General features: G+C 46.5%; 1 protein-coding gene across 1 annotated transcript in view; it reads right to left on the bottom strand.

The window, feature by feature from the left end:
* The window catches only part of LOC144502717 (calcium-binding protein 1-like), a 105,725-nt gene extending 89,527 nt beyond the window's left edge, over window positions 1–16,198 (bottom strand). Inside the window, exon 1 of the mRNA XM_078226957.1 lies at window positions 15,537–16,198. Coding sequence (XP_078083083.1) covers window positions 15,537–16,076 — 540 coding nt within the window. The 5' untranslated portion in view covers window positions 16,077–16,198. The remainder of the gene's footprint in view (window positions 1–15,536) is intronic.
* Between the last annotated feature and the right edge of the window lie 4,856 nt (window positions 16,199–21,054).

Raw genomic sequence — 21,054 nt, 5'->3', positions numbered from 1 at the left:
GGTGCTCCGGTTTCCTCCCACAGTCCAAAAGATATGCGGGTTCAGTGGATTGGCCATGCTAAATTTGCGTAATTGTGGGGATAGGGCGGAGGTCGTGTGTCTGGGTAAGATGCTCTTTCGGAGGGTCGGTGCAGACTCGATGGACCAAATGGCCTCCTTCTTCACTGTAGGGATTCTATGGTCTTGAGAAGGTGGAGTAATATCTGCTTCTTAAATCTTTGCAGTCTGTGTGCTGAAGGTACAGTCTGTTACTGAGTGCTGCTGTCAGAGGCATCATCCTCTGGGTGAGGGGTTAAACCCCATTTGCTCTCTCAGATGGACAAAAAAGATCTCACAGTGTCAGTTCGAAGAAGAGCATTCTGCCCAGTGCTCTGGCCAATTTCTACCCATGACAAACAGATGGTCTGGTTGTTGTCAGGTTGGAGCTTGTGGCAGCTTGCTGTGCACAAGCTGATGTCTATGTTTCCTCCATTACAACAGCAACTACTCTGTAAAAGTGTTGCATGAGCTGTGAGGCACTGTGGGACATGCTGGGGTTGTGAAAGACATTTTATATATTCATCCTGTCATTATAGACTCCAGTAAAACCATGCAAATGAATTGCATGTGAGAACTTGTTTGAGATTGAAGAGAGGCTTTCACCCTTTGGTCCAGTTTGGATTTAAGCCAAGGTCCCAGAAATGAAAGGTCGACATAGAAATCATAGAATCCCAACAGTGCAGAAGGAGGCCATTTGGCCCATTGGGCCTGCACTGACCACAATCCCACCCCAGGCCCTATCCCCATAACTCCACAAATTTACCCAGCTAATCCCTCTAACCTATACATCCCAGGACACTAAGGGGCAATTTAGCACGGCCAATCCACCTAACCTTGACTGTGGGAGGAAACCATAGCACCCAGAGGAAACCCATGCAAACACGGGGAGAACGTGCAGACTCCACACAGACAGTGACCCAAGCCAGGAATCGAACCCGGGTCCCTGAAGCTATGAGGCAACAGTGCGAACCACTGCGCCACTGCGTCATGCCAATACTACGGCCAGAATTTTACTGCCCCGCCCGCCACAGAAATCGGAACGGGCGAGGGTCGGACAATGGGAAGGTCCGTTGACCTCGACGGGAATTTATGGCTTCGGGACGAGCGAGGTTGTAAAGTCCCATCCCACATGTTCAACAGTATTAACTGGAACAACTGGTTAACCTTGTCAACAGTGAATTTAGCTCAGTCAATATAGAAACACATCAGCGTGATAATTAAATTAATCCCATCAGTTAATGAGTTTATATCAGATGATCCATCATTCTGGAGGCGCTGCTAATAATCCTTAAAGGTAAATTCCGAGGGGAGTGAGTGCTTTAATTCCCTCTGATAATGTCACTGTTTAAAACATTTTTTAGCCTACCTCCTTCAAGCAGTTTATTTTATAAAGGTTAATAACTCTATTAAAATACTGCATGAGGAATTTTAAGGGGTCCACAACCTGAGGAAATTAAACTATATTGTGAAGTCTGAATGACAGAAAGGTGCAGAAGGATCTCGAGGAATGTCTGATATTAGTGTCCCAGTGACTGAGTAACACTACATCGTGCTCAATGAAGAATACCATTAATAGTAACCAGCCTCCCATCCATTGACTCTGTCTACACTTCCCGCTGCCTTGGCAAAGCAGCCAGCATAATTAAGGACCCCACGCATGCCGGACATTCTCTCTTCTACCTTCTTAGGGCGGCACGGTAGCACAGTGGTTAGCACTGCTGCTTCACAGCTCCAGGGTCCCGGGTTCGATTCCCGGCTCGGGTCACTGTCTGTGTGGAGTCTGCACGTTCTCCCCGTGTCTGCGTGGGTTTCCTCCGGGTGCTCCGGTTTCCTCCCACAGTCCAAAGATGTGCGGGTTAGGTTGATTGGCCAGGTTAAAAAATTGTCCCTTAGAGTTCTGGGATGCGTAGGTTAGAGGAATTAGCGGGTAAAATATGTGGGGGTAGGGCCTGGGTGGGATTGTGGTCGGTGCAGACTCGATGGGCCGAATGGCCTCCTTCTGCACTGTAGGGTTTCTATGTTTCTTCCTTCGGGAAAAAGATACAAAAGTCTGAGGTTGCGTACCAACCGACTCAAGAATAGCTTCTTCCCTGCTGCTGTCAGATTTTTGAATGGACCTGCCTTGCATTAAGCTGATCTTTCTCTACACCCTAGCTATGACTGTAACACTACATTCTGCACTCTCTCGTTTCCTTCTCTATGAACGGTATGCTGTGTCTGTATAGCACGCAAGAAACAATACTTTTCACTGTATACTAATACATGTGACAATAATAAATCAAATCAAATCAAATCAAACCAAAATTCAGCCCGTTACGAACCTTGTAATAGTTATGGTATGGGACTTACATTACAGAATCTTTCCTCCTAAATCCCCTGGAACTGTAAATACAATTGTTATGCAAGTTGGAGTTTATTTATTTGTGTCACAAGTAGGCTTACATTCACACTGCAATGAAGTTACTGTGAAAATCCCCGAGTCGCCACACCCCGGCGCCTGTTCAGGTGCACTGAGGGAGAATTTAGCATGGCCAATGCACCGAACCAGCACGTCTTTCAGACTGTGGGAGGAAACCGGAGCACCCGGAGGAAACCCACTCAGAAACGGGGATTCCGCACAGGCAGTGACCCATGCTGGGAATTGAACCCGAGTCCCTGGCACTGTGAGGCAGCAGTGCTAACCACTGTGAAGTCTTTGACGAAGTGGTTGCATTTCTATCTCTCAGTTAAAGCGGCGTGGGTTTGACCCCACATCGAACAGCCCTGGGAAGTGCAGACTCGATCCTGGTCTCTAAGTATCGGGTGGGACGCTGAGCAGGGTGTTCGAGCCCAGGTGGAGCGACTACAGGTTCAGTGACGGTATTTCTATCTCTGGTTTTGAAAGATTGGGGTTTGAGCCGGCTCCAAGCAGTGACCTTATTGAACTGTCGGCTGGGAGTGGGGATCCCCTGCCCCACTATAAAGGGCAAGAGGGATTCTTTAGCTTTACTTGGAACCCATCTAGGAGAAGGCACACCACAGATTAAAAACCACAAGGAAGGCAACAGGAAACCACCTCAGCTATTCAAACCCTAATAAATAGCTCAAGAATCTTGCGTGAGATTGAGTTCGGATGTGTCCTCATCCAGAACAATCGGCAGATGGAGTGCTACCTTCCCAGGGTAAATAGGGAAGTAAAATATTTGTGAGCTTGCTAGTGTTGCTCACAACTTGAGGATTAAATAAATACAGGACTTTCATTGGCAGCAATCACCTCAAACATGTGTTGCTATTAGTTTCTAGCTTACTTGTGTTTGTGGCAAAATTAATCATTGCTAAATATAATGTTCAAACCAGTTATAAAATTTTATGGCCTGATGAGCTTCAGCCCAACCAAAATGACTATTGGTGAATGGAATAACCCATGTAACAGAGGAAATAAAGGATGAGGAACAATAAATTGGGAGTGTATTGCTGAAAGGAAAAAGACATGGGTGGCAGAGCGGTTAGCACTGCTGCCTCACAGCACCAGGGACCCGGCTTCAATTCCAGCATCGGGTGACTGTCTGTGTGGAGTCTGCACATTCGCCCCGTGTCTGTGTGGGCTTTCCCCCACAGTCCTGAGATGTGCGGAATAGGTGGATTGGCCGTGCTAAATTGCTCCCTAGTGTCAGGGGTACTGGTTAGGGTAAATAGGTGGGGTTACCGGGATAGGGCCTGGGTGGGATTGTTGTCGGTGCAGACCCGATGAGCCGAATGCCCTCTTTCTGCATAGAATCATAGAATCATAGAAACCCTACAGTACAGAAAGAGGCCATTCGGCCCATCGAGTCTGCACCGACCACAATCCCACCCAGGCCCTACCCCCATATCCCTACATATTTTACCCACTAATCCCTCTAATCTACGCATCCCAGGACACTAAGGGGCAATTTTAGCATGGCCAATCAACCTAACCTGCACATCTTTGGACTGTGGGAGGAAACCGGAGCACCCGGAGGAAACCCACGCAGACACGGGGAGAATGTGCAAACTCCACACACACAGTGACCCAAGCCGGGAATCGAACCCAGGTCCCTGGAGCTGTGAAGCAGCAGTGCTAACCACTGTGCTACCGTGCCGCCCTATAGGGTCCCTGGCACTGTAGGGATGATCTGATTTGAAGATATGTTGAAGCCTTTTATCTTGCACTCATCAGAAATTCGGCAGTCACCATTCGCTGACTTATTCCTCAGGGCAATGCCTTGACCAAGCAGAGCCAAGCTGCCTGGTTTAAATTTTAAACAGTGCTTGGCAGTTAAGTGTCAGTCACCATCAACTGGTGCATGCTCCAGGGCAACGTCTCTGGCGATCACCTTTCACTTGCCAACGAATCAGTGTTCTCTTCTCATACGGTATAAATAGTTGTTGTCCTCTGATAATGGTATTCTTGTGAGATGTCCTGATGAGTGCAAGACTAAAAGCTTCGACATACTTCTTTTTTCAGCAATACTTAAGTTTTGTCCTACCAAATGACAAATTGTAGTATATTCAGTTCTCAGTCTGATACCTTATGCCTGCAGTGGTTTTCCCTACAGGTGACACTTCAGGATAATTAGGGGAGATGGTAGTGTGGTGGTAATGTCACTGGGTTAACTAATCCAGAGGCTGATGGGTTCAAATCCCAACACTGTAGCTGATGGAATTTACGGTGGCACAGCGCCCCGGACCCGGGTTCAATTCCGGCCTCGGGTCACTGTCTGTGTTGAGTCTGCACACCATGTCTGCGTGGGTTTCCTCCAGGTGCTCCGGTTTCCTCCCACAGTCCAAAGATGTGCGGGTTAGATGGATTGGCCATGCTAAATTGCCCCTTAACCTCAGGAGGATTAGCTAGGCGAAATGCATGGGGTTATGGGGATAGGGCCTGGGTGGGATTGTGGTCGGTGCAGACTTGATGGGCCGAATGGCCTCCTCCTGCACTGTAGGGATTGTTTGAATTGTGATCACAGGAAGTTTTTCAGAGGTTAGAATACCAGCTCTCCTCCTCCTTCAGACACCATAAGCGACCATGGGCTTCCATTGGGTGGTCCATGATTTCCTCCAGGAAATAGTCACCCAAGATCAGAATGGAACCCGGGTCCCTGGCGCTGTGAGGCAGCAGTGCTAACCACTGTGCCACTGTACCACTGATAAAATCCAAGTCGCAACATTTATATCTGGTTTTGTGATCACCACCATCCATTTTACCAATGGACATCAGGCACGATGGAAAAATGAACTGAAGGTTTCTCGCCCGTTGACCCTGCTTACTTTGTCAGCACCTCCGAGTGCACATTATCGAGAACAGTGAGTTCCCATCCAAGTAGCATACAGTCCTGACATGTTGCCATTCGTTCCTGGTGACTGAGTCACTATCCTGGTTCTCCTCACCTAATCCCCTGAACCATCGCCCCACTGCCTTCCCCCCACACCTCCCTCCCCTCGCCCCCACCATCAGAAATACCATTACCGCTCAAACCGCAGCAGCTCAAGGACAAATCCCACCACCATCTGCATAAGGCTACCGCAGGATGGGCAATAGATGTGGCCTTGCCAGTGTCACCCACGTCCCAAAAACAAATTAATCAAAGCCTGCGCCCACTTTAGTCCCAGTCCCAATTCCACTTGTCATTCCTGAGGCTGGGAGCGTGTGTAACTGAGGCACGATGGATATGATGATGTTGTGTGGATCTGCAGAAGTGTGCACGTCACATCTTGTAATGTCATGGGAGTGTGTGGAAAATCATAGAGCCACAGAGATATACAGCACGGAAACAGGCCCTTCGGCCCAACTTGTCCATGTTGACCAGGTTTCCTAAACTGAACTAGTCCCATTTGCCTGCATTTGGCTCATATCCCTCTAAACCTTTCCTATCCATGTGCCTGTCCAAATGTCTTTTAAATGTTGTCATTATACTCGCCTCTCCCACCTCCTCTGGCAGCTCATTCCACATACACACCACCCTGTGTGTGAAAGAGTTTCCCCTCGGGTCCATTCTAAATCTTTCCCCTCTCGCCTTAAACCTGGGCCCTCTAGCTTTATCCTTGATAATAGCCACAGCAATAGCATCCACAGTATATATATATATATTTAAATGGATACACTCAGTACATTGATTACAATACAATGCATGGGACATACTCCAAAATTAAACCTTAGTACCAACCATTTCAGAGCGATATTAAAAGAAAATGTGCTCCACCATGGAGATGATGTGTTACTTCAAACGTTAATTTGAACATTTTGCAGAGCACACCTCAGTGTACTGTTCAGATAACTTGACACGTAATTTGTAATCATGGAAACTTATATTACGTTGCTGCTTCTCAAACTGTGCTGAGGCCCATAAAAGTCTCTGTGGAACTGTGTAAATAATTGTTGGTTGTCATGTCGCTAAACTGTGTCATGTTTGTCTGGTGCTTGTTTTATTAGGGTTTTGCTGTTGATTTCCAATAACGGTCTCCGCATTTTTCCTCCTTGATTTTCTCCTAGATTTTGTTTGTGCTTAAAAATAAAAACAAAAACACAATGGCAGCAATAAAAACTGACTAAGGATGAGCCCCACTTTTGGGGTGGCGCGGTGGCACAGTGGTTGGACTGCTGTCACACAGTGCCAGGCACCTGTGTTTGATTCCCAGCTCGGGTCACTGTCTGTGTGGAGTTTGCACATTCTCCCCGTGTCTGCATGGGTTTCCTCCGGGTACTCCAGTTTCCTCCCACAGTCCAAAGGATGTGCGGGTTAGGTTGATTGGCCATGCTAAATTGCCCCTTAATGTCAGGGAGTTAGCAGGGTAAATAGGTGGAGTTACGGGGAATAGGGCCTGGATGGGATTGTGGTTGGTGCAGACTCGATGGGCCGAATGGCCTCCTTCTGCACTGTAGGAATTCCATGATCTGTGATCTCTCTAAGGCACCTTAATGACATGTCATGTGCAGAGTTGAGGATAATTATGTAAAACTGAACAGACAGCAACATTTTCCATCCTCAAGTAAGCAAGGTTAAAGAGGAAAGTTTGCAATTGTAGAATCATAGAAATCCAGGCAAGGGAGCAACAATGAGATCTCAGCATCTAAAACCCTTCTTATCCAATTACCAAATGCCAATTATCGAAAGAAAGATATACTGGCATTGGAAAAGTTTCACTAGGTTGATCCCAGCTATGGAGGGATTTTCTTATGAGGAAAGGTTGAGTAAGTTGGGCCAGTACTCATTGGAGTTTAGAAGAATGAGAGGTGACCTTATTGAGACATGTAGGAATCTCAGGGAGCTTGACAGAGTAGATGCTGAGAGATTGTGTCCCCCTGTGTGAGAATCTAGGGCCAGGGGGCATGATCTCAGAGTAAGGGGTCATCCATTTAAGACAGAGATGAGGAGGAATTTCTTCTCCCAGAGGGTAGTGAATCTGTGGTATTCTTTACCACAGTGGGCTGCAGAGGCTGGGTGGTTAAGTATGTTCAAGGCTAAGATAGACAGATTGCTAATCAGTAAGGGAATCGAGGATATGGGAATAAGGCGGGAAAGTGGAGTTGAGGGTTTTCATTTCAGATCGGTCATGATCTCATTAAATGGCAGAGCAGACTCAATGGGTCGAATGGCCTACTGCTGCGCCTACATCTAATGGTCTGACTCTTGCTTTCTTTCCCCTGGCAGGTTCCAGGAAACCCGGGCAAGCCACACACTGCTAACTTCAGAATCTAACGTCAAAGAAGCAGAAACTGAGCAGTTTGTTTCGTTAAGTAGTGGACCCATCTGTCCCATGGGGTTTTCCTGGGTTTAGGTTAAAACTGGCGGGTGTCCTGGCACACCGGCAATTCCAGCTTTTAACCAGCTGTATGCTCAGAAACCCACCCAACTATGAGGTCCATTCCTTTAATCGTAACCTTCTGGATTGCCGGTATGGTAGCCTGAGCCAACATCAGGATGTGACATTACTCCGAATAGCTACCAGCCATCCAGCAATTTCCTTGGATAGGTAAGAGCAAGGCATCTTGCCCCTACGTTGAGCTTGCATGGTGTCTTAACAATCCTGGTCAAGGTAAATCGCAACAAGTGGTGACAGAAGCCCCCTAAAGTTGTGATCCTTTGAAACAGTGACCGATACGGTGGCACAGTGGTTAGCACTGCTGCCTCACAGTGCCAGAGACCCATGTTCAAATCCGGCCTTGGGTCACTGTCTGTGTGGAGTTTGCACATTCTCCCCGTGTCTGCATGGGTTTCCTTCGGGTGCTCCGGTTTCCTCCCACACTCCAAAAATGTGCGGGTTTGGTGGATTGACCATGCTAAATTGTCCCTTAGTGTCAGAGGGACCAGCAGGGTAAATAGGTGAAGTTATGGGGATAGAACCTGGGTGGGATTGCTGTCAGTGCAGAATTGATGGGCCGAACGGCCTGCTTCTGCACAGTAGGGATTCTATGATCTGCCGCCACTTTTATTTGCCTCACTCCAGGGAGCAGGTAGAATAAATAGAAAATAGAACATTTTATAGAGTCAATTGGAAAAAGTACAGAAGCATTATATTATCGAACACAACCTAATCCAATATTATCTAGCCAGTTTGAAGCAAGCCATTTCTCTGTGATGTGGACTGTCAATGTTGGAAAGGATGGTGTAAGATGACAACTGAGTCTCAGCAGAAATAAATACCGTTTCTTAGGACTTGCTGGTTTGCTTGTATGTTGGTGAACCTTCCTTTGTTTGCTTATAAAGGGGCCGGTGCTGGAACTTAGTGCAGTCAGTGTTAGGTACGAGGCTCTACCACACCAACCCACTAGGCCACTTCTCCTCATGTCCCATTTCCTCATCATCATTCCTCCTGGGCCATGGCTGCACCGGGAGCTTTCTCTCTGTCTCCTGGTAACTCCTCCTTGAATTGTAAATTGGGGAAAAGAGGACCAAAAGAGAAAATGCTGGAAAATCTCAGCAGGTCTGGCAGCATCTGTAAGGAGAGAAAAGAGCTGACGTTTTGAGTCCAGATGGCCCTTTGTCAAAGCTGAGAGGACCAGTTGGGAGCTAGAAATGGGGTTGTTAAATTTACCATCAGGTTAACTCCAGTAGTCAGTCTACACAAACTTACTGAGGCCTGAAGCAAGGAGTAGGCCTCATTCCCATGAAAAGACAGGTCCTAATGACAGAGTTATCCCGAATGCCACTTTAAAGGGAACCAGTGTTCACAATACAGCCTGTTATGACCCAGGCCAGAAACTCCAAGGTGTTTTATGGAGTTAGCCTAGACCCTAAGTTTTATATTTGATTTTGGCATTGGGTGAGCATAAAGTGCTTCACTCCAGGTATGATCCAAGTGACCCACTAGGAAGCTTTTATCAAAAAAAGTTTATTTAAGAACACAGTTAAACTATATAAAAAGATTTAGTATAACTTCTACAAGTTATAAGTTTCAAGCATGATACAGTATAAGCCTTAACAGCCAGCTAAGTATGATGTTCCAAATCAAACAACACCCCATAAACATACACCCCTTCCTAGACTTGGCACAGAAAGCAAGTATGCTCACGTGATGCTGGATTTTGCAAGTTTTTAACACCTGCTGTGATTTGGTCCTTTGAATGTTGGATTAAATTTCTGAGGCTTCCCAGTCCTGGCATGGCTCTGGAGAGAGACAGAGATACTGCCTGCCTCCACCAGCTTCTAGCAGCAACTCGTAGACAGCAGAATTTCCAACTCCAGAGAGAGGGAAAGAAGAGGCGCTGCTTTCTGTCTCAAGTCTACTCAGCTTCTGAGCAAAATAAAACAAAAGCCTTGGACTTTTCTGTGAAAAAACATTTGTCCCCCAGGCATCCCAAAATCAAGCACTCCCAAGGGACCATTAAAACCCCAGGACACTGCATTAACCCAGAATAAAATAAACATGTTGTCCATTATATTGCTTCAGTAACAATTAGAGATCACCACTTCCAGACATTTTGGCACCAATAAAACACCAAGATCTGTTTGAAAAACCTGCAGAGAAACATGATTAAAATACATTGCTTAAAGACACAGTGTCGTCACAAGCCTGTCTGACTGTTTGTCAGCCTGCAAGTCCTTCCTCTATTTTATAGAATTGTGACAGCACAGGAGGCCATTTAGTCTATCATATCAATGCTAGCTCTCTGCAAAAGCATCTCAGCTAGTCCCATTCTCCCACCTTTTCCATAAAGCCCTGAAAATGTTCCATAATTACCTAAATATATAGATAATTGTCCAATGACCGGAATTTTACCATCCTGCCCACCACGGGAATTGGAGCGGGCGAGGGGCGGACCATGGAAAGATCCATTGACCTCAGGCGGGATTTTTTGGTTTTGGGACAAGCGAGACTGAAAATCCGGCCCAATTTAAAACCTCTGATTGAATCTGATTCCACCACACTCTCAGACAGTGCATTCCAGATCCTAACCACTCGCTGTGTGAATCTATCTCCACCACACTCTCAGACAGTGCATTCCAGATCCTAACCACTCGCTGTGTGAATCTGTCTCCACCACACTCTCAGACAGTGCATTCCAGATCCTAACCACTCGCTGTGTGAATCTGTCTCCACCACACTCTCAGACAGTGCATTCCAGATCCTAACCACTCACTGTGTGAATCTGTCTCCACCACACTCTCAGACAGTGCATTCCAGATCCTAACCACTCACTGTGTGAATCTGTCTCCACCACACTCTCAGACAGTGCATTCCAGATCATAACCACTCGCTGTGTGAATCTGTTTCCACCACACTCTCAGACAGTGCATTCCAGATCCTAACCACTCGCTGTGTAAAATATTTTTCTCTCATATCGCCTTTGGTTCTTTTGCTCCTCATCTTAAAAATCTGTGACTTCTGGGTCTCGTGCTTTCACCAATAGAGATCGATGAGCACTTGAAATTTCATAACATTCAAGGCTATGGGCCAAGTTTATCATGGCCAATGCACCTAACCAGCACGTCTTTCGGACTGTAGGAGGAAACCGGAGCACCCGGAGAGAACCAAGCAGACACGGGGAGAACGTGCAAACTCCGCACAGACAGTGACCCAAGCTGGGAATTCTACGATTAAATCCAGCCTCTCTCCCCATCCCCTCCATGATCAATGTAGGCATCAGCGCCCCTCACCACCCACCCCGCCCCCCCCCACCCCCCACCCCCATCCCATCAACAGTCATCACTGGCATCCCCAGAGCTCCCCACCACCAACACAAATAAATGAGTCCCGTTTCCTGCCCCACAATGAGACTTCCACTCGGGTCTGCCCAGGCACGGATTGGCACTGCCAGGACCAAAGGGAATGGTGATGAGGCAAAAAAAGGGGAAATGTTGTGTCCAGACCAGGTTGTGTTGAAAAAAAGAAAGAAGAAAAAGAAGCAAAATGGGCCAGAGATTGACCCAAAATTGTTGAACTCAATATTCAATCCCAAGCACTGTAAACTGCCTCATGGAAAGATGGGGTGCACTTCCTTAAACGTATAGAACTTCACTGGAACAGTGCAACAGACCGAGGACAGAGATGACAGTGTGAGAACAAGCTCGGATATTAAAGTGACTGGCCGCAGGTAGCTCAGGGTCATGCCTGTGCACTGAACAGAGGTATTCCACAAAGCAGTCACCCAGCCTGTGTTTGGTTTCCCCGGTGTAGAAGGGACAACATTGTGAGCAGCAAATAAAGTAAACTAGATTGAAGGAGATCCAAGTGAATCGCTCCTTCACCTGGAAAGAGTGTTTGCAGCCTTGGACGGTGAAGGGAGAGGAGATAAAACTGGCAGGCATTATGTCTCCTGCGCTTTCATGGAATGGTGCCGCGGGAAGGGGATGGGGTGTTGCGGGGGACTGAGGAGCAGGCCAGGGTGTCAGGGAGGGAACCGTCCCTTTGGAAGGGACAGTTCTCCTGAAGGGAGAGTGAAGGGGAAGATGTTTGGTGGTGGCATCATGCTGGAGATGGCAGAAATGATCCTTTGAATCCAGAGGTTGGTGGGTAGAAGGGGAGAACAAGGAAAGCCCTATTGAGTCGGGAGAGAGAAGACTGAGAAAAGTGTAGAAAATGCAAAAAAGTCTGATTGGGTGTGTGGGGGGGCGGGGGCGTGCAGTGTGGGAGCAGGCTTAGTGAGGCAGGAGGTGAGCTACTTGCCACAGAATTCTGGGCACAAATCTGGCAGATGGAATAGAATACAGGAAAAGATGAAATTGTTCACTTTGGCAGAAAGGATACAAAAGTAGAGTATTACTTGAACGGAGAACCACTGCAGAATCCCGCGGTGCAGAGGGATCTAGGTGTTCAAGTGCATGAGTCACAAAACATTAGTATACAGGTGCACCAAGTAATTAAGAAGGCTAATGGAATGCTGTCCTTTATTATTAGCTATGCAGGGCATTGGTGAGACTACATGTCAAATACTGTGTGCAGTTTTGATCTCCTTATTTAAGCACGGATGTATATGCATTATAGGTGGTTCAGAGGAGGTTTACTGGATTGATACCTGGACTGTGCAGGTTATCTTATGAGGAAATTTGGACAGACTGGGCTTGTTTCTTTCTGCTGGAGGTTAGAAGAGTGAAGGGTGGCTTGATAGGACGATACAAGATTCTGAATGGTCTTACCAAAGAAGCTCTTTTACTCTGCTGTAAGATTTTATGATTCTACAAACGGGTTAGAATTTGTTCAATGATATTCATTATTAATGTTGGACTGGGGTAAACACAGTAAGAAGTCTCACAACACCAGGTTAAAGTCCAACAGGTTTATTTGGCAGCAAAAGCCACTAGCTTTCAGAGCACTGCCCCTTCGTCAGGTGAGTGGGAGTTCTGTTCACAAACAGAGCATATAAAGACACAAACTCAATTTACAAAATAATGATTGGAATGCGAGTCTTTACAGGTAATCAAGTCTTAAAGGGACAGATGTGTATTGTCTCCAGACAGGACAGTTAGTGAGATTTTGCAAGCCCAGGCAAGTCGTGGGCCCAGGCAAGACCGTAACGTGGATACATTCATTATTAACACAGGCTCTAGAGCAAGCAAACATGGTTTCAAACTGAGATGAAGAAAGGTGGATGCTTGGTTAATGAGTAACCATTTCAATGGTCAGTGGGGAACTTGCCCATATCCTGTATTGCTGTCCATTTCCTTTCTCAAAATGAATGCACAGTATCTCGCAAGACTGTAACATGGATACAACATGCACCTCACAGACTAACTGAAATTCTTGAAACTGTACACCTTAAACCTAAATGGAGAGGAACGGTTTAATTTACCTGTACTGCTAGCCTACCTTGCCTTACCCAATGACTGTGGCAATATGAGTAGCCCTCTGCTTTCTCCAGATCTGACTGGGTTAAATGATGCATGACGGATTCATTACAAGAAAGCAATATTAAGATAGTCTTTTGTCTGATTAAGGTGTCCCGGGTTTTACTGATCATCAACAGTCCGCAGACATAACAGAGTACACAGAGAGACAGGCATTGTCTGGACAATGACCCACTGATTTGACCTACTTTAATCAAAATTCTCTAAACCTACTTGGCGATTTGCTCTCCCTCTGCTCCTTGCAATGAAGTCTGGCCATGAATGCTGTATGTCTGACCCTTACTTTACACTAAGGATCATGATGTGGAGATGCCGGCATTAGACTGGGGTGGGCACACAGTAAGAAGTCTCACAACTCCAGGTTAAAGTCCAACAGGTTTATTTGGAATCACGAGCTTTCAGAGCGCTGCCCCTTCATTAGGTGAATGGAGGGGTAGGTTTCACAAACACGGCATATGTAGACAAAGACTCCATTGCAAGATAATGGTTGGAATGTGAGTCTTTACAGGTAATCAAGTTTTTACAGCTACCGGCAGAGCAAGTGGAGAGAGGGATAATCACAGGTTAAAGAGGTGTGAATTGTCTCAAGCCAGGACAGCTAGAAGGATTTTGCAAGCCCAGGCCAAATGGTGGGGGTTACATGTAGTGTGACATGAACCCAAGATTACACTAAGGTCAATACAATTGACCTTAGCTGGGGATGGGGAGGGGGGCGCTATATCAGATTCAGGTTGCCCACTCCTGGTTCCTATCCAAGGATCTCTGCTGGGAAGTCCAAGTCTGGACCCCAGGTGTTCTCGGATGTGATGCCTTACACAGTAAAATAGCCCAGCTCGCCTTACCCACTGAGTTGGTGAGGTATCTGGATCTCCCCCCCCCCCCCCCCCCCCCATTTGCTTTCACTATCCCCTTTTCCTCCTAATCTCTATGAAGGCATTGCCCCTTTAACTGGCCCACAGTTACATTCCAGACAGCGGTGAAGTGGCGGCGGGGGGGGGGGGGGGGGTGCACGGAGGTGAGAGGGGGAGCCTGGCCGAAGGTAACAGCCTGAAGGGCAGGGAAGAAAGCAATCTCAGCCCGGAGCCTCCGAATACAGGAGAAGGATGACCACCCACCCACACACACACACAAAACTGGGTTTGATTCAGTTAACAATTGTGGTGAATACAAACAGCGCTGGCTTGAGTTTCACTGCAAGTTGCGGATCGCGGCTCAAGTTTGAACAAGAACCACTCAATGTCGCCAAGAACTTGGCCAGGAACTTGGTGCTCGCTGCGCATGTTTAAACTGACCTTCCGCCAGTTAATGTCACACAAATTCCCGGGTGCATTGCTGTCACTTTGCATATCATTGTAATGCATTTACAGAGAGTTTGATACAGTCACAGGTTCATTATTAACACAGGCTCTCGAGCAAGCGAACATGGGTTCAAACTGAGATGCAGAAAGGTGGATGCTTGGTTAATGATCAACCCCCCCCCCCCTCCCCCCCAATCATCCAGCCCAGGGAGGATAAAGTGACAGAACAACTGTCACATTGCACAAGAGGGGACAGAAAATTAAAATCAAACGGACACATTAATAATTGAATAAATCCAGTCACTGTGATGTGGGAGATCTCACATTGTTAGAAGATTTATCAAACAGTGGGCTCGGTGGAAGTGTCTGGTTTGCTGGAATTGGGAATGTTTCTGTCACCCTCCCCCAAATCCCAGGGAGCAGAGTCAGGGAAAAAGTTCAACAGTTGTCTCCTCCCAGCTCAATGGGTGAGCTGCCCCGGACTCCACTCTCCATCTCGGTGCCAGTTATACATTTACATAGACACTTAGTGCATGTACACTGAGTAACAGCAATATCAACCCCGTGCGAATATTTCCCAGCGCACTATCAGTGTTTGACCATGGGGATTTATTCAATCTGTGAGGGGCAAACAGGACATTTCTCAAACTGAACATTTCTTAAAGGGGATTTAATCCTAAACTGGACATTTAATCCCAAACAACACATTTTACCCAAAAGTGGACAAAGGGTTTAATGCCAAAAGGACATTTTATCCTGAACAAGACATTTTGAGGGAATTAATCTCAAATTAGACATTTTTTCCCAAAAGGACATTTTATCCAAAAGAGAACATTTTATTTTAAAAAGGACTTAATCCCAAAGCAGGACATTTAAACCCAGGGCAGCCAGTGGCAGTAGGGAAGGAGTCACTTACCTGTCCAAACACTGAGCCTAGGATGGGACTCAGGTCCTGTGCTGAGTGTGTCTCCGGCTCTGTGGACTGGCTGCTGCCTTTGCTGGATTTGGATGAGGAGGGAGACGCCGAGCCGGTGATGAGCGAGCACTCGCTGCCGCTGCCCTGCAGCCGCGGCGGGGATCGCGCCGGCTGCCCCTCGCCCTTCCTGCAGCGAGACGCCTTGCCCGCCGTCCGCTCCTTGCGCTCCCCGTGTCCGCCCGCCCGCTCCGCCCGGCCGCCCGGCACCCCCGCCGCCGGAGGAGGAGGCGGCTTCCCCGCCGTGCCGCCGCGCTTCCTGCCCGCCTTGGCCCTGGCCGCGGTGCCGGCTCCCCTGGCCGATCCGCCCCCGGGAAGCGGCTCCTCAGCCGCTCCTTGCCACTGGCCGGGCTCAGCATCCGAGTGGAGGCGGTCGCGGCAGCCTCTCCTGCGGGGCACACTCTCCAGGTACAAGTCCCCTCTCCTAGCTCCACATTTCAGCAGCGAAGTCTTGGAGTCGCTCTTTGCTATGGCAGAACTCATGTCTGATCGGAGCTGGGAAAGGTTTAGAATTTATTATGAACCATGCCTCAGTGACGGATCTTATCCCTGATGTACATTGAAGGCAGGACACAGGATTGCCTGTCCTTTATAAAAACAAATCTGCTTCCACCCATGTGACACAAACACAATCCCACAGAGGGGGGAATGTTAGCCAAATTCATCAGTGCTCCTCTCCCCTGGCCCACTTACATTACGTTTGACTGACGCCCGGAATCACACACATTGCCACTTACGTAAAGGTTGGATCATATTTGCTTTCTGCTCCGGGTACAAGCGCGGATTGAAGTAGCAATACCCCTGTGAGTGGATTAAAGTCTGGGTGAAATACCGCTGGACAATCATCATCGTGAGTTTGACCAGAGGCAATCTGCCCCTGATCACTCATAGTCTTTCCTTTAATATTTCAAACGACCCCAATGGTTAAAAAGAGACAAAAAAAGTCTGAGGTCACGCACCAACCGACTCAAGAACAGCTTCTTCCCTGCTGCCCTCAGACTTTTGAGTGGACTTACCTCGAGGTAGGTGCAGACTTTTCTCTACACCCTAGCTATGACTGTAACGCTACATTCTGCACTCAAAAGTCTGATGGCAGCAGGGAAGAAGCTGTTCTTGAGTCGGTTGGTACGTGACCTCAGACTTTTCTCTACACCCTAGCTATGATTGTACTACATTCTGCACTCTCTCCTTTCCTTCTCTATGTACGGAATGCTTTGTCTGTATAGTGCGCAAGAAACAATACTTTTCACTGTATGCTAATACATGTGACAATAATAAATCGAATCAAATGGTTTGCATTATGCAAAGTAAATGGCACCGACTAAAACAACTGCAAGTGGGAAAAAAACAATGTCAGCTCACTTTGAGTGAAGTGACAGTGAATTAGGAACGAATAAATTTCCACATTTTCCTGAGATTCACCCACACACGTGCCATCTTGTCTCAGGATAATGTTGAGAATGTCAGCTTTCCAGAAGGATGTGTATAGGCTCAGTAAGAAGTCTCACAACACCAGGTTAAAGTCCAACAGGTTTATTTAGAATCACGAGCTTTCAGAGCACTGCCCCTTCATCAGGTGAGTCGACACCCACTCACCGACAACACTCACCTAATGAAGGAGCAGTGCTCCAAAAGCTCGTGATTCCAAATAAACCTGTTGTACTTTAACCTGGTGTTGAGAGACTTCTTACTGTGCCCACCCCAGTCCAACGTCAGCATCTCTACATGATGTGTATAGGAGCAAGGATAGTTTCGGTCCATTGGCCTTTGGGTCCAGCATGTTTCCAGCAGGCACTACTGCTCCCCTTAGCTAGGGTTCTATTCCAAGCTGGAGTGTTCAGGCCAGTTTTGAACACTCTAATTTTTAAAGTAAAGTTTATTCATTAGTGTCACAAGTAGGCTTACATTAACACTGCAATGAAGTTATGTGAAAATCCCCTAGTCACCACACTCCAGCGTCTGTTCGGGTACACTGAGGCAGAATTTAGCATGGCCAATGCACCTAACCAGCACGTCTTTCGGACTGTGGGAGGAAACCAGAGCACCCGGAGGAAACCCATGCAGACTCCAAACACACAGTGACCCAAACCAGGAATTGAACCTGGGTCCTTGGCGCTGTGAGGCAGTAGTGCCACCATGCTGCTCAAAGAGCAAGCATAGTTTTGATCCATTAACTTTTGGGCTATGGGCCCAGCAAGTTTCCGCTTCACTACTGCTCCCCTTAGCCAGAACCCTATTCCATTATTCCAAGCTGGATTATCCAGGCCAGCTTTGAACGCTCTAATTTTGGAACAGGCTACATGGCCCGGCTGGCTTCCTCTGCCGTTCAATCAGATCAGGGCTGATTTTTGACTTCAACTCCATTTCCCGCCCAATCCCACTTCCCTTGATTCCCTCAGAATCCAAAAATCCAGCAATCTCAGCCTTGAATATACTCAAGGGGTGGGATAGTCCAGCTGTTCATGCCAGCCGGATTCTCTGGTCCCGCTGCAGTGAATGGAGATTTGGCTGAGCACCGAGTTCTCTGTCCTCGCCGGCAGCGGCAGTGGAGAATTCCAGCCATGGACTGAACCCTCTGAGGAACAGAATTCCAAAGATTTGCGAACCATCTGAGTGAAGTAATTTTTCCTCATCTCTAATAAGTGGCCAACACCTTAATGGGAAACTGTGACCCTTGGATTTAGAATCTCCAAGCTAGGGAAATATCTTCCTCAGCAACTATTTCCATTTTCAATCCTATTTCATTTAAAATAGAATTCATTCAGATTTAGTCGCTTTTATTCTGTCCTGGAGTTGTGACTCCAGAAATCATACTGGGTCAGACATTGCCGGTTGAATGTACTCCTCTTGTGTTCCAATGAACTGACAGCTTAGAGCACTTGTGATACGGGTAGAGAATCGAATGCAGAGTGAAGATAATTCCCCACATTGGTAGCAAATAGAAATTGCATAAAACATCAAAATAGCAAACTGCAAAGCATTTCACAAAATACTGAATTATTAAAATGTAACTGATAGCAAATTGTGTTAAAGTTTATTTTCAATTCCCTTTTGAAAGTTGTTATTGCAACAACTTTCACCATCATTTTGTTTTTCCATAGGATGTGCCCATCCCTAATTGCCCTTGCCATTGCAGAGGACAGTTAAGAGTCAACGGGGGTGGGGGGTTTGCGGGGGGGGTGGAGTTTTCCCATCCTGCCTGCCACAAGAATTGCAGTGGGCAGGCGGTGCAGGGTGGGGGGTGTCGGTGGTGGGATGGGGGGCGGTCGGCAAAATTCCATTGACCTCGGGTGGGATTTTCCAGTTTTGGGGTGAGCGAGGCTGGAAAATCCCGCCCAACCATATTGCTGTAAGTCACATTAGCAGATTTCCTCCCCTAAAGCAGCATCAGTAAACACAATGAGTTTTGAAATCACAGCATGGTGGTACAGTGGTTAGCATTGCTGCCTCACAGCCCCAGAGACCTGGATTTGACTCCTGGCTTAGGCCACTGTCTGTGTGGAGTTTGTACATTCTCCCCGTGTCTGCGTGGGTTTCCTCCGGGTGCTCCGGTTTCCTCCCACAGTCCAAAGATGTGCAGGTTAGGTTGATTGGCCATGCTAAATTGTCCTTTAGTGTCCCGGGATGCGTAGGTTAGAGGGATTAGCTGAGAAAATATGTTGGGTTACAGGGATAGGGCCTGGGTGGGATTGTTGTCGGTGCAGACTCGATGGGCCAAATGGCCTCCTTCTGCACTGTAGGGATTCTATGACTTCCATGATGATAATTGCCATAGTCACCATTACTGAGACTAGTTTTATATTCCATATTCATTAGAGAATTCAAATTCCACCGTGCTGGGATTCAGACCCAGGCCTCCTTCCCAAAGCATTAACCTGGGTTACTGGATTACTATGCCAGTGACATGACCACCTCACTACCATTTCCCCATTGAGGCAATATATTCTGGATCATAACAACTTGCTGCATAAAAACATTCTTCCTATGTGCTCTATGAACAGTATGCTTTGGCTGTATAACGCGCAAGAAAAAATACTTTTCATTCTGTCTCAATACATGTGACAATAATAAGTCAAATCAAATCAAATCTAATGTGGCTTGAGGTAGATTTGATCACCTGAGGGAGGAAGGTTTCCAATTCTTAAACAGTGTACAGACCATAACCAAACTGAAACATTCTTGTAGCAAGACTATATTAATCCAAACAAAAACCCCTGCCTATTCCCACGCTCTGACTGCCCACCAATATGACGCTAAAGCAAACTTTAAAGGGATAGGCAGATCTCTGAATTTCTACATGCCTATCCTACCTCGCCCCACTGTTTATGAACAATAGCTAAATGGAAAAGTGTGACAATGGGGTGAATTTTCACGTTCCGCCCGCCATGGGAATCAGAGCGGGTGAGGGGCAAACCATGGAAAGGTCCATTGAACTCGGGCGCGATTTTCCGGTTTTGGGGCAAGCACGGCTGGAAAATCCTGCCCAATGTTTTTCAATAGGTTAACTTGCGTATTTTCTGACTCTACCTAATTGTGGAACAATATACCACAATATAAAGAATTTTATGAAGAAATATGAAGGTGACAAATAAATCAATTTAACCCTAATAAGAAAATAACTACAAAAAGACATATAATCATTGAGGGATCCTATGTATGCTTAGCCCTGTTTGCTTCAGTCTATGCAAAGGTTTAATTTATGCAAAGACTTCATTTTAAGATAATTCTGCCAATGCAATTACATTTAAATGCTAGACTGTAGGGGTTAACTGACACTTGACTACATTTTAAAATTCAGAAGGCATGCTGGATTAGCTGAAAATTGACCGCATTCCTGAAAAGTACACAGCAAGCAAAACAAGTTTTGGTAACAACAGCTGCAAGACCTGTGTTCTCTAGACAGAGACAGAGCAACACTCAGAATAACGAGATAAGAATTAAAATATAGTTTGGAACTGTGTGTTCAGCTTGCAGTTTTGTTTTTGAGTTCAGTGTGTCTCAATTCAGGGACTGGCAGTGAAAGCCAATCTCTCCAAGTTTGCTTTGCTTTTTCGTTTCGCTATGATTTAATTTTCTTTAAGTTCTGTTTAATAAAAGAAAACCATTTAAAAAATCATACCAGTGCTGTCCTCATCTATTCAAAGGAATGAATGTACCCCACAATCATATTACTAAATTATTGATCTTCTTTACAAATAAGATCTTATCCTTTTCTGTTTCTTTTCCCCTGAATCACAACTTGCTTAAAAGCATCTCTAACATCCTTCAGTTCTACCTGCTCCTGGACACAAATACAAATCACAGAATATACCCTTTACCGTGTAAAAACAAAGTACTGTGAATGCTGGAAATCTGAAACATTAGCAACAAATGCTGGAAAGGAAATGAAGGAAAGTAGAGGGTGCAGAATATAATATTGCAGTCATAGCTAGGGTGTAGAGAAAGATCAACTCAATATAAG

The sequence above is a fragment of the Mustelus asterias genome, chromosome 13 (assembly GCF_964213995.1).
Source record: "Mustelus asterias chromosome 13, sMusAst1.hap1.1, whole genome shotgun sequence".
NCBI lineage: Eukaryota > Metazoa > Chordata > Chondrichthyes > Carcharhiniformes > Triakidae > Mustelus > Mustelus asterias.
Note: the sequence above shows the minus strand (reverse complement) of the source record. Positions and strands in the feature narration are given on the sequence as shown.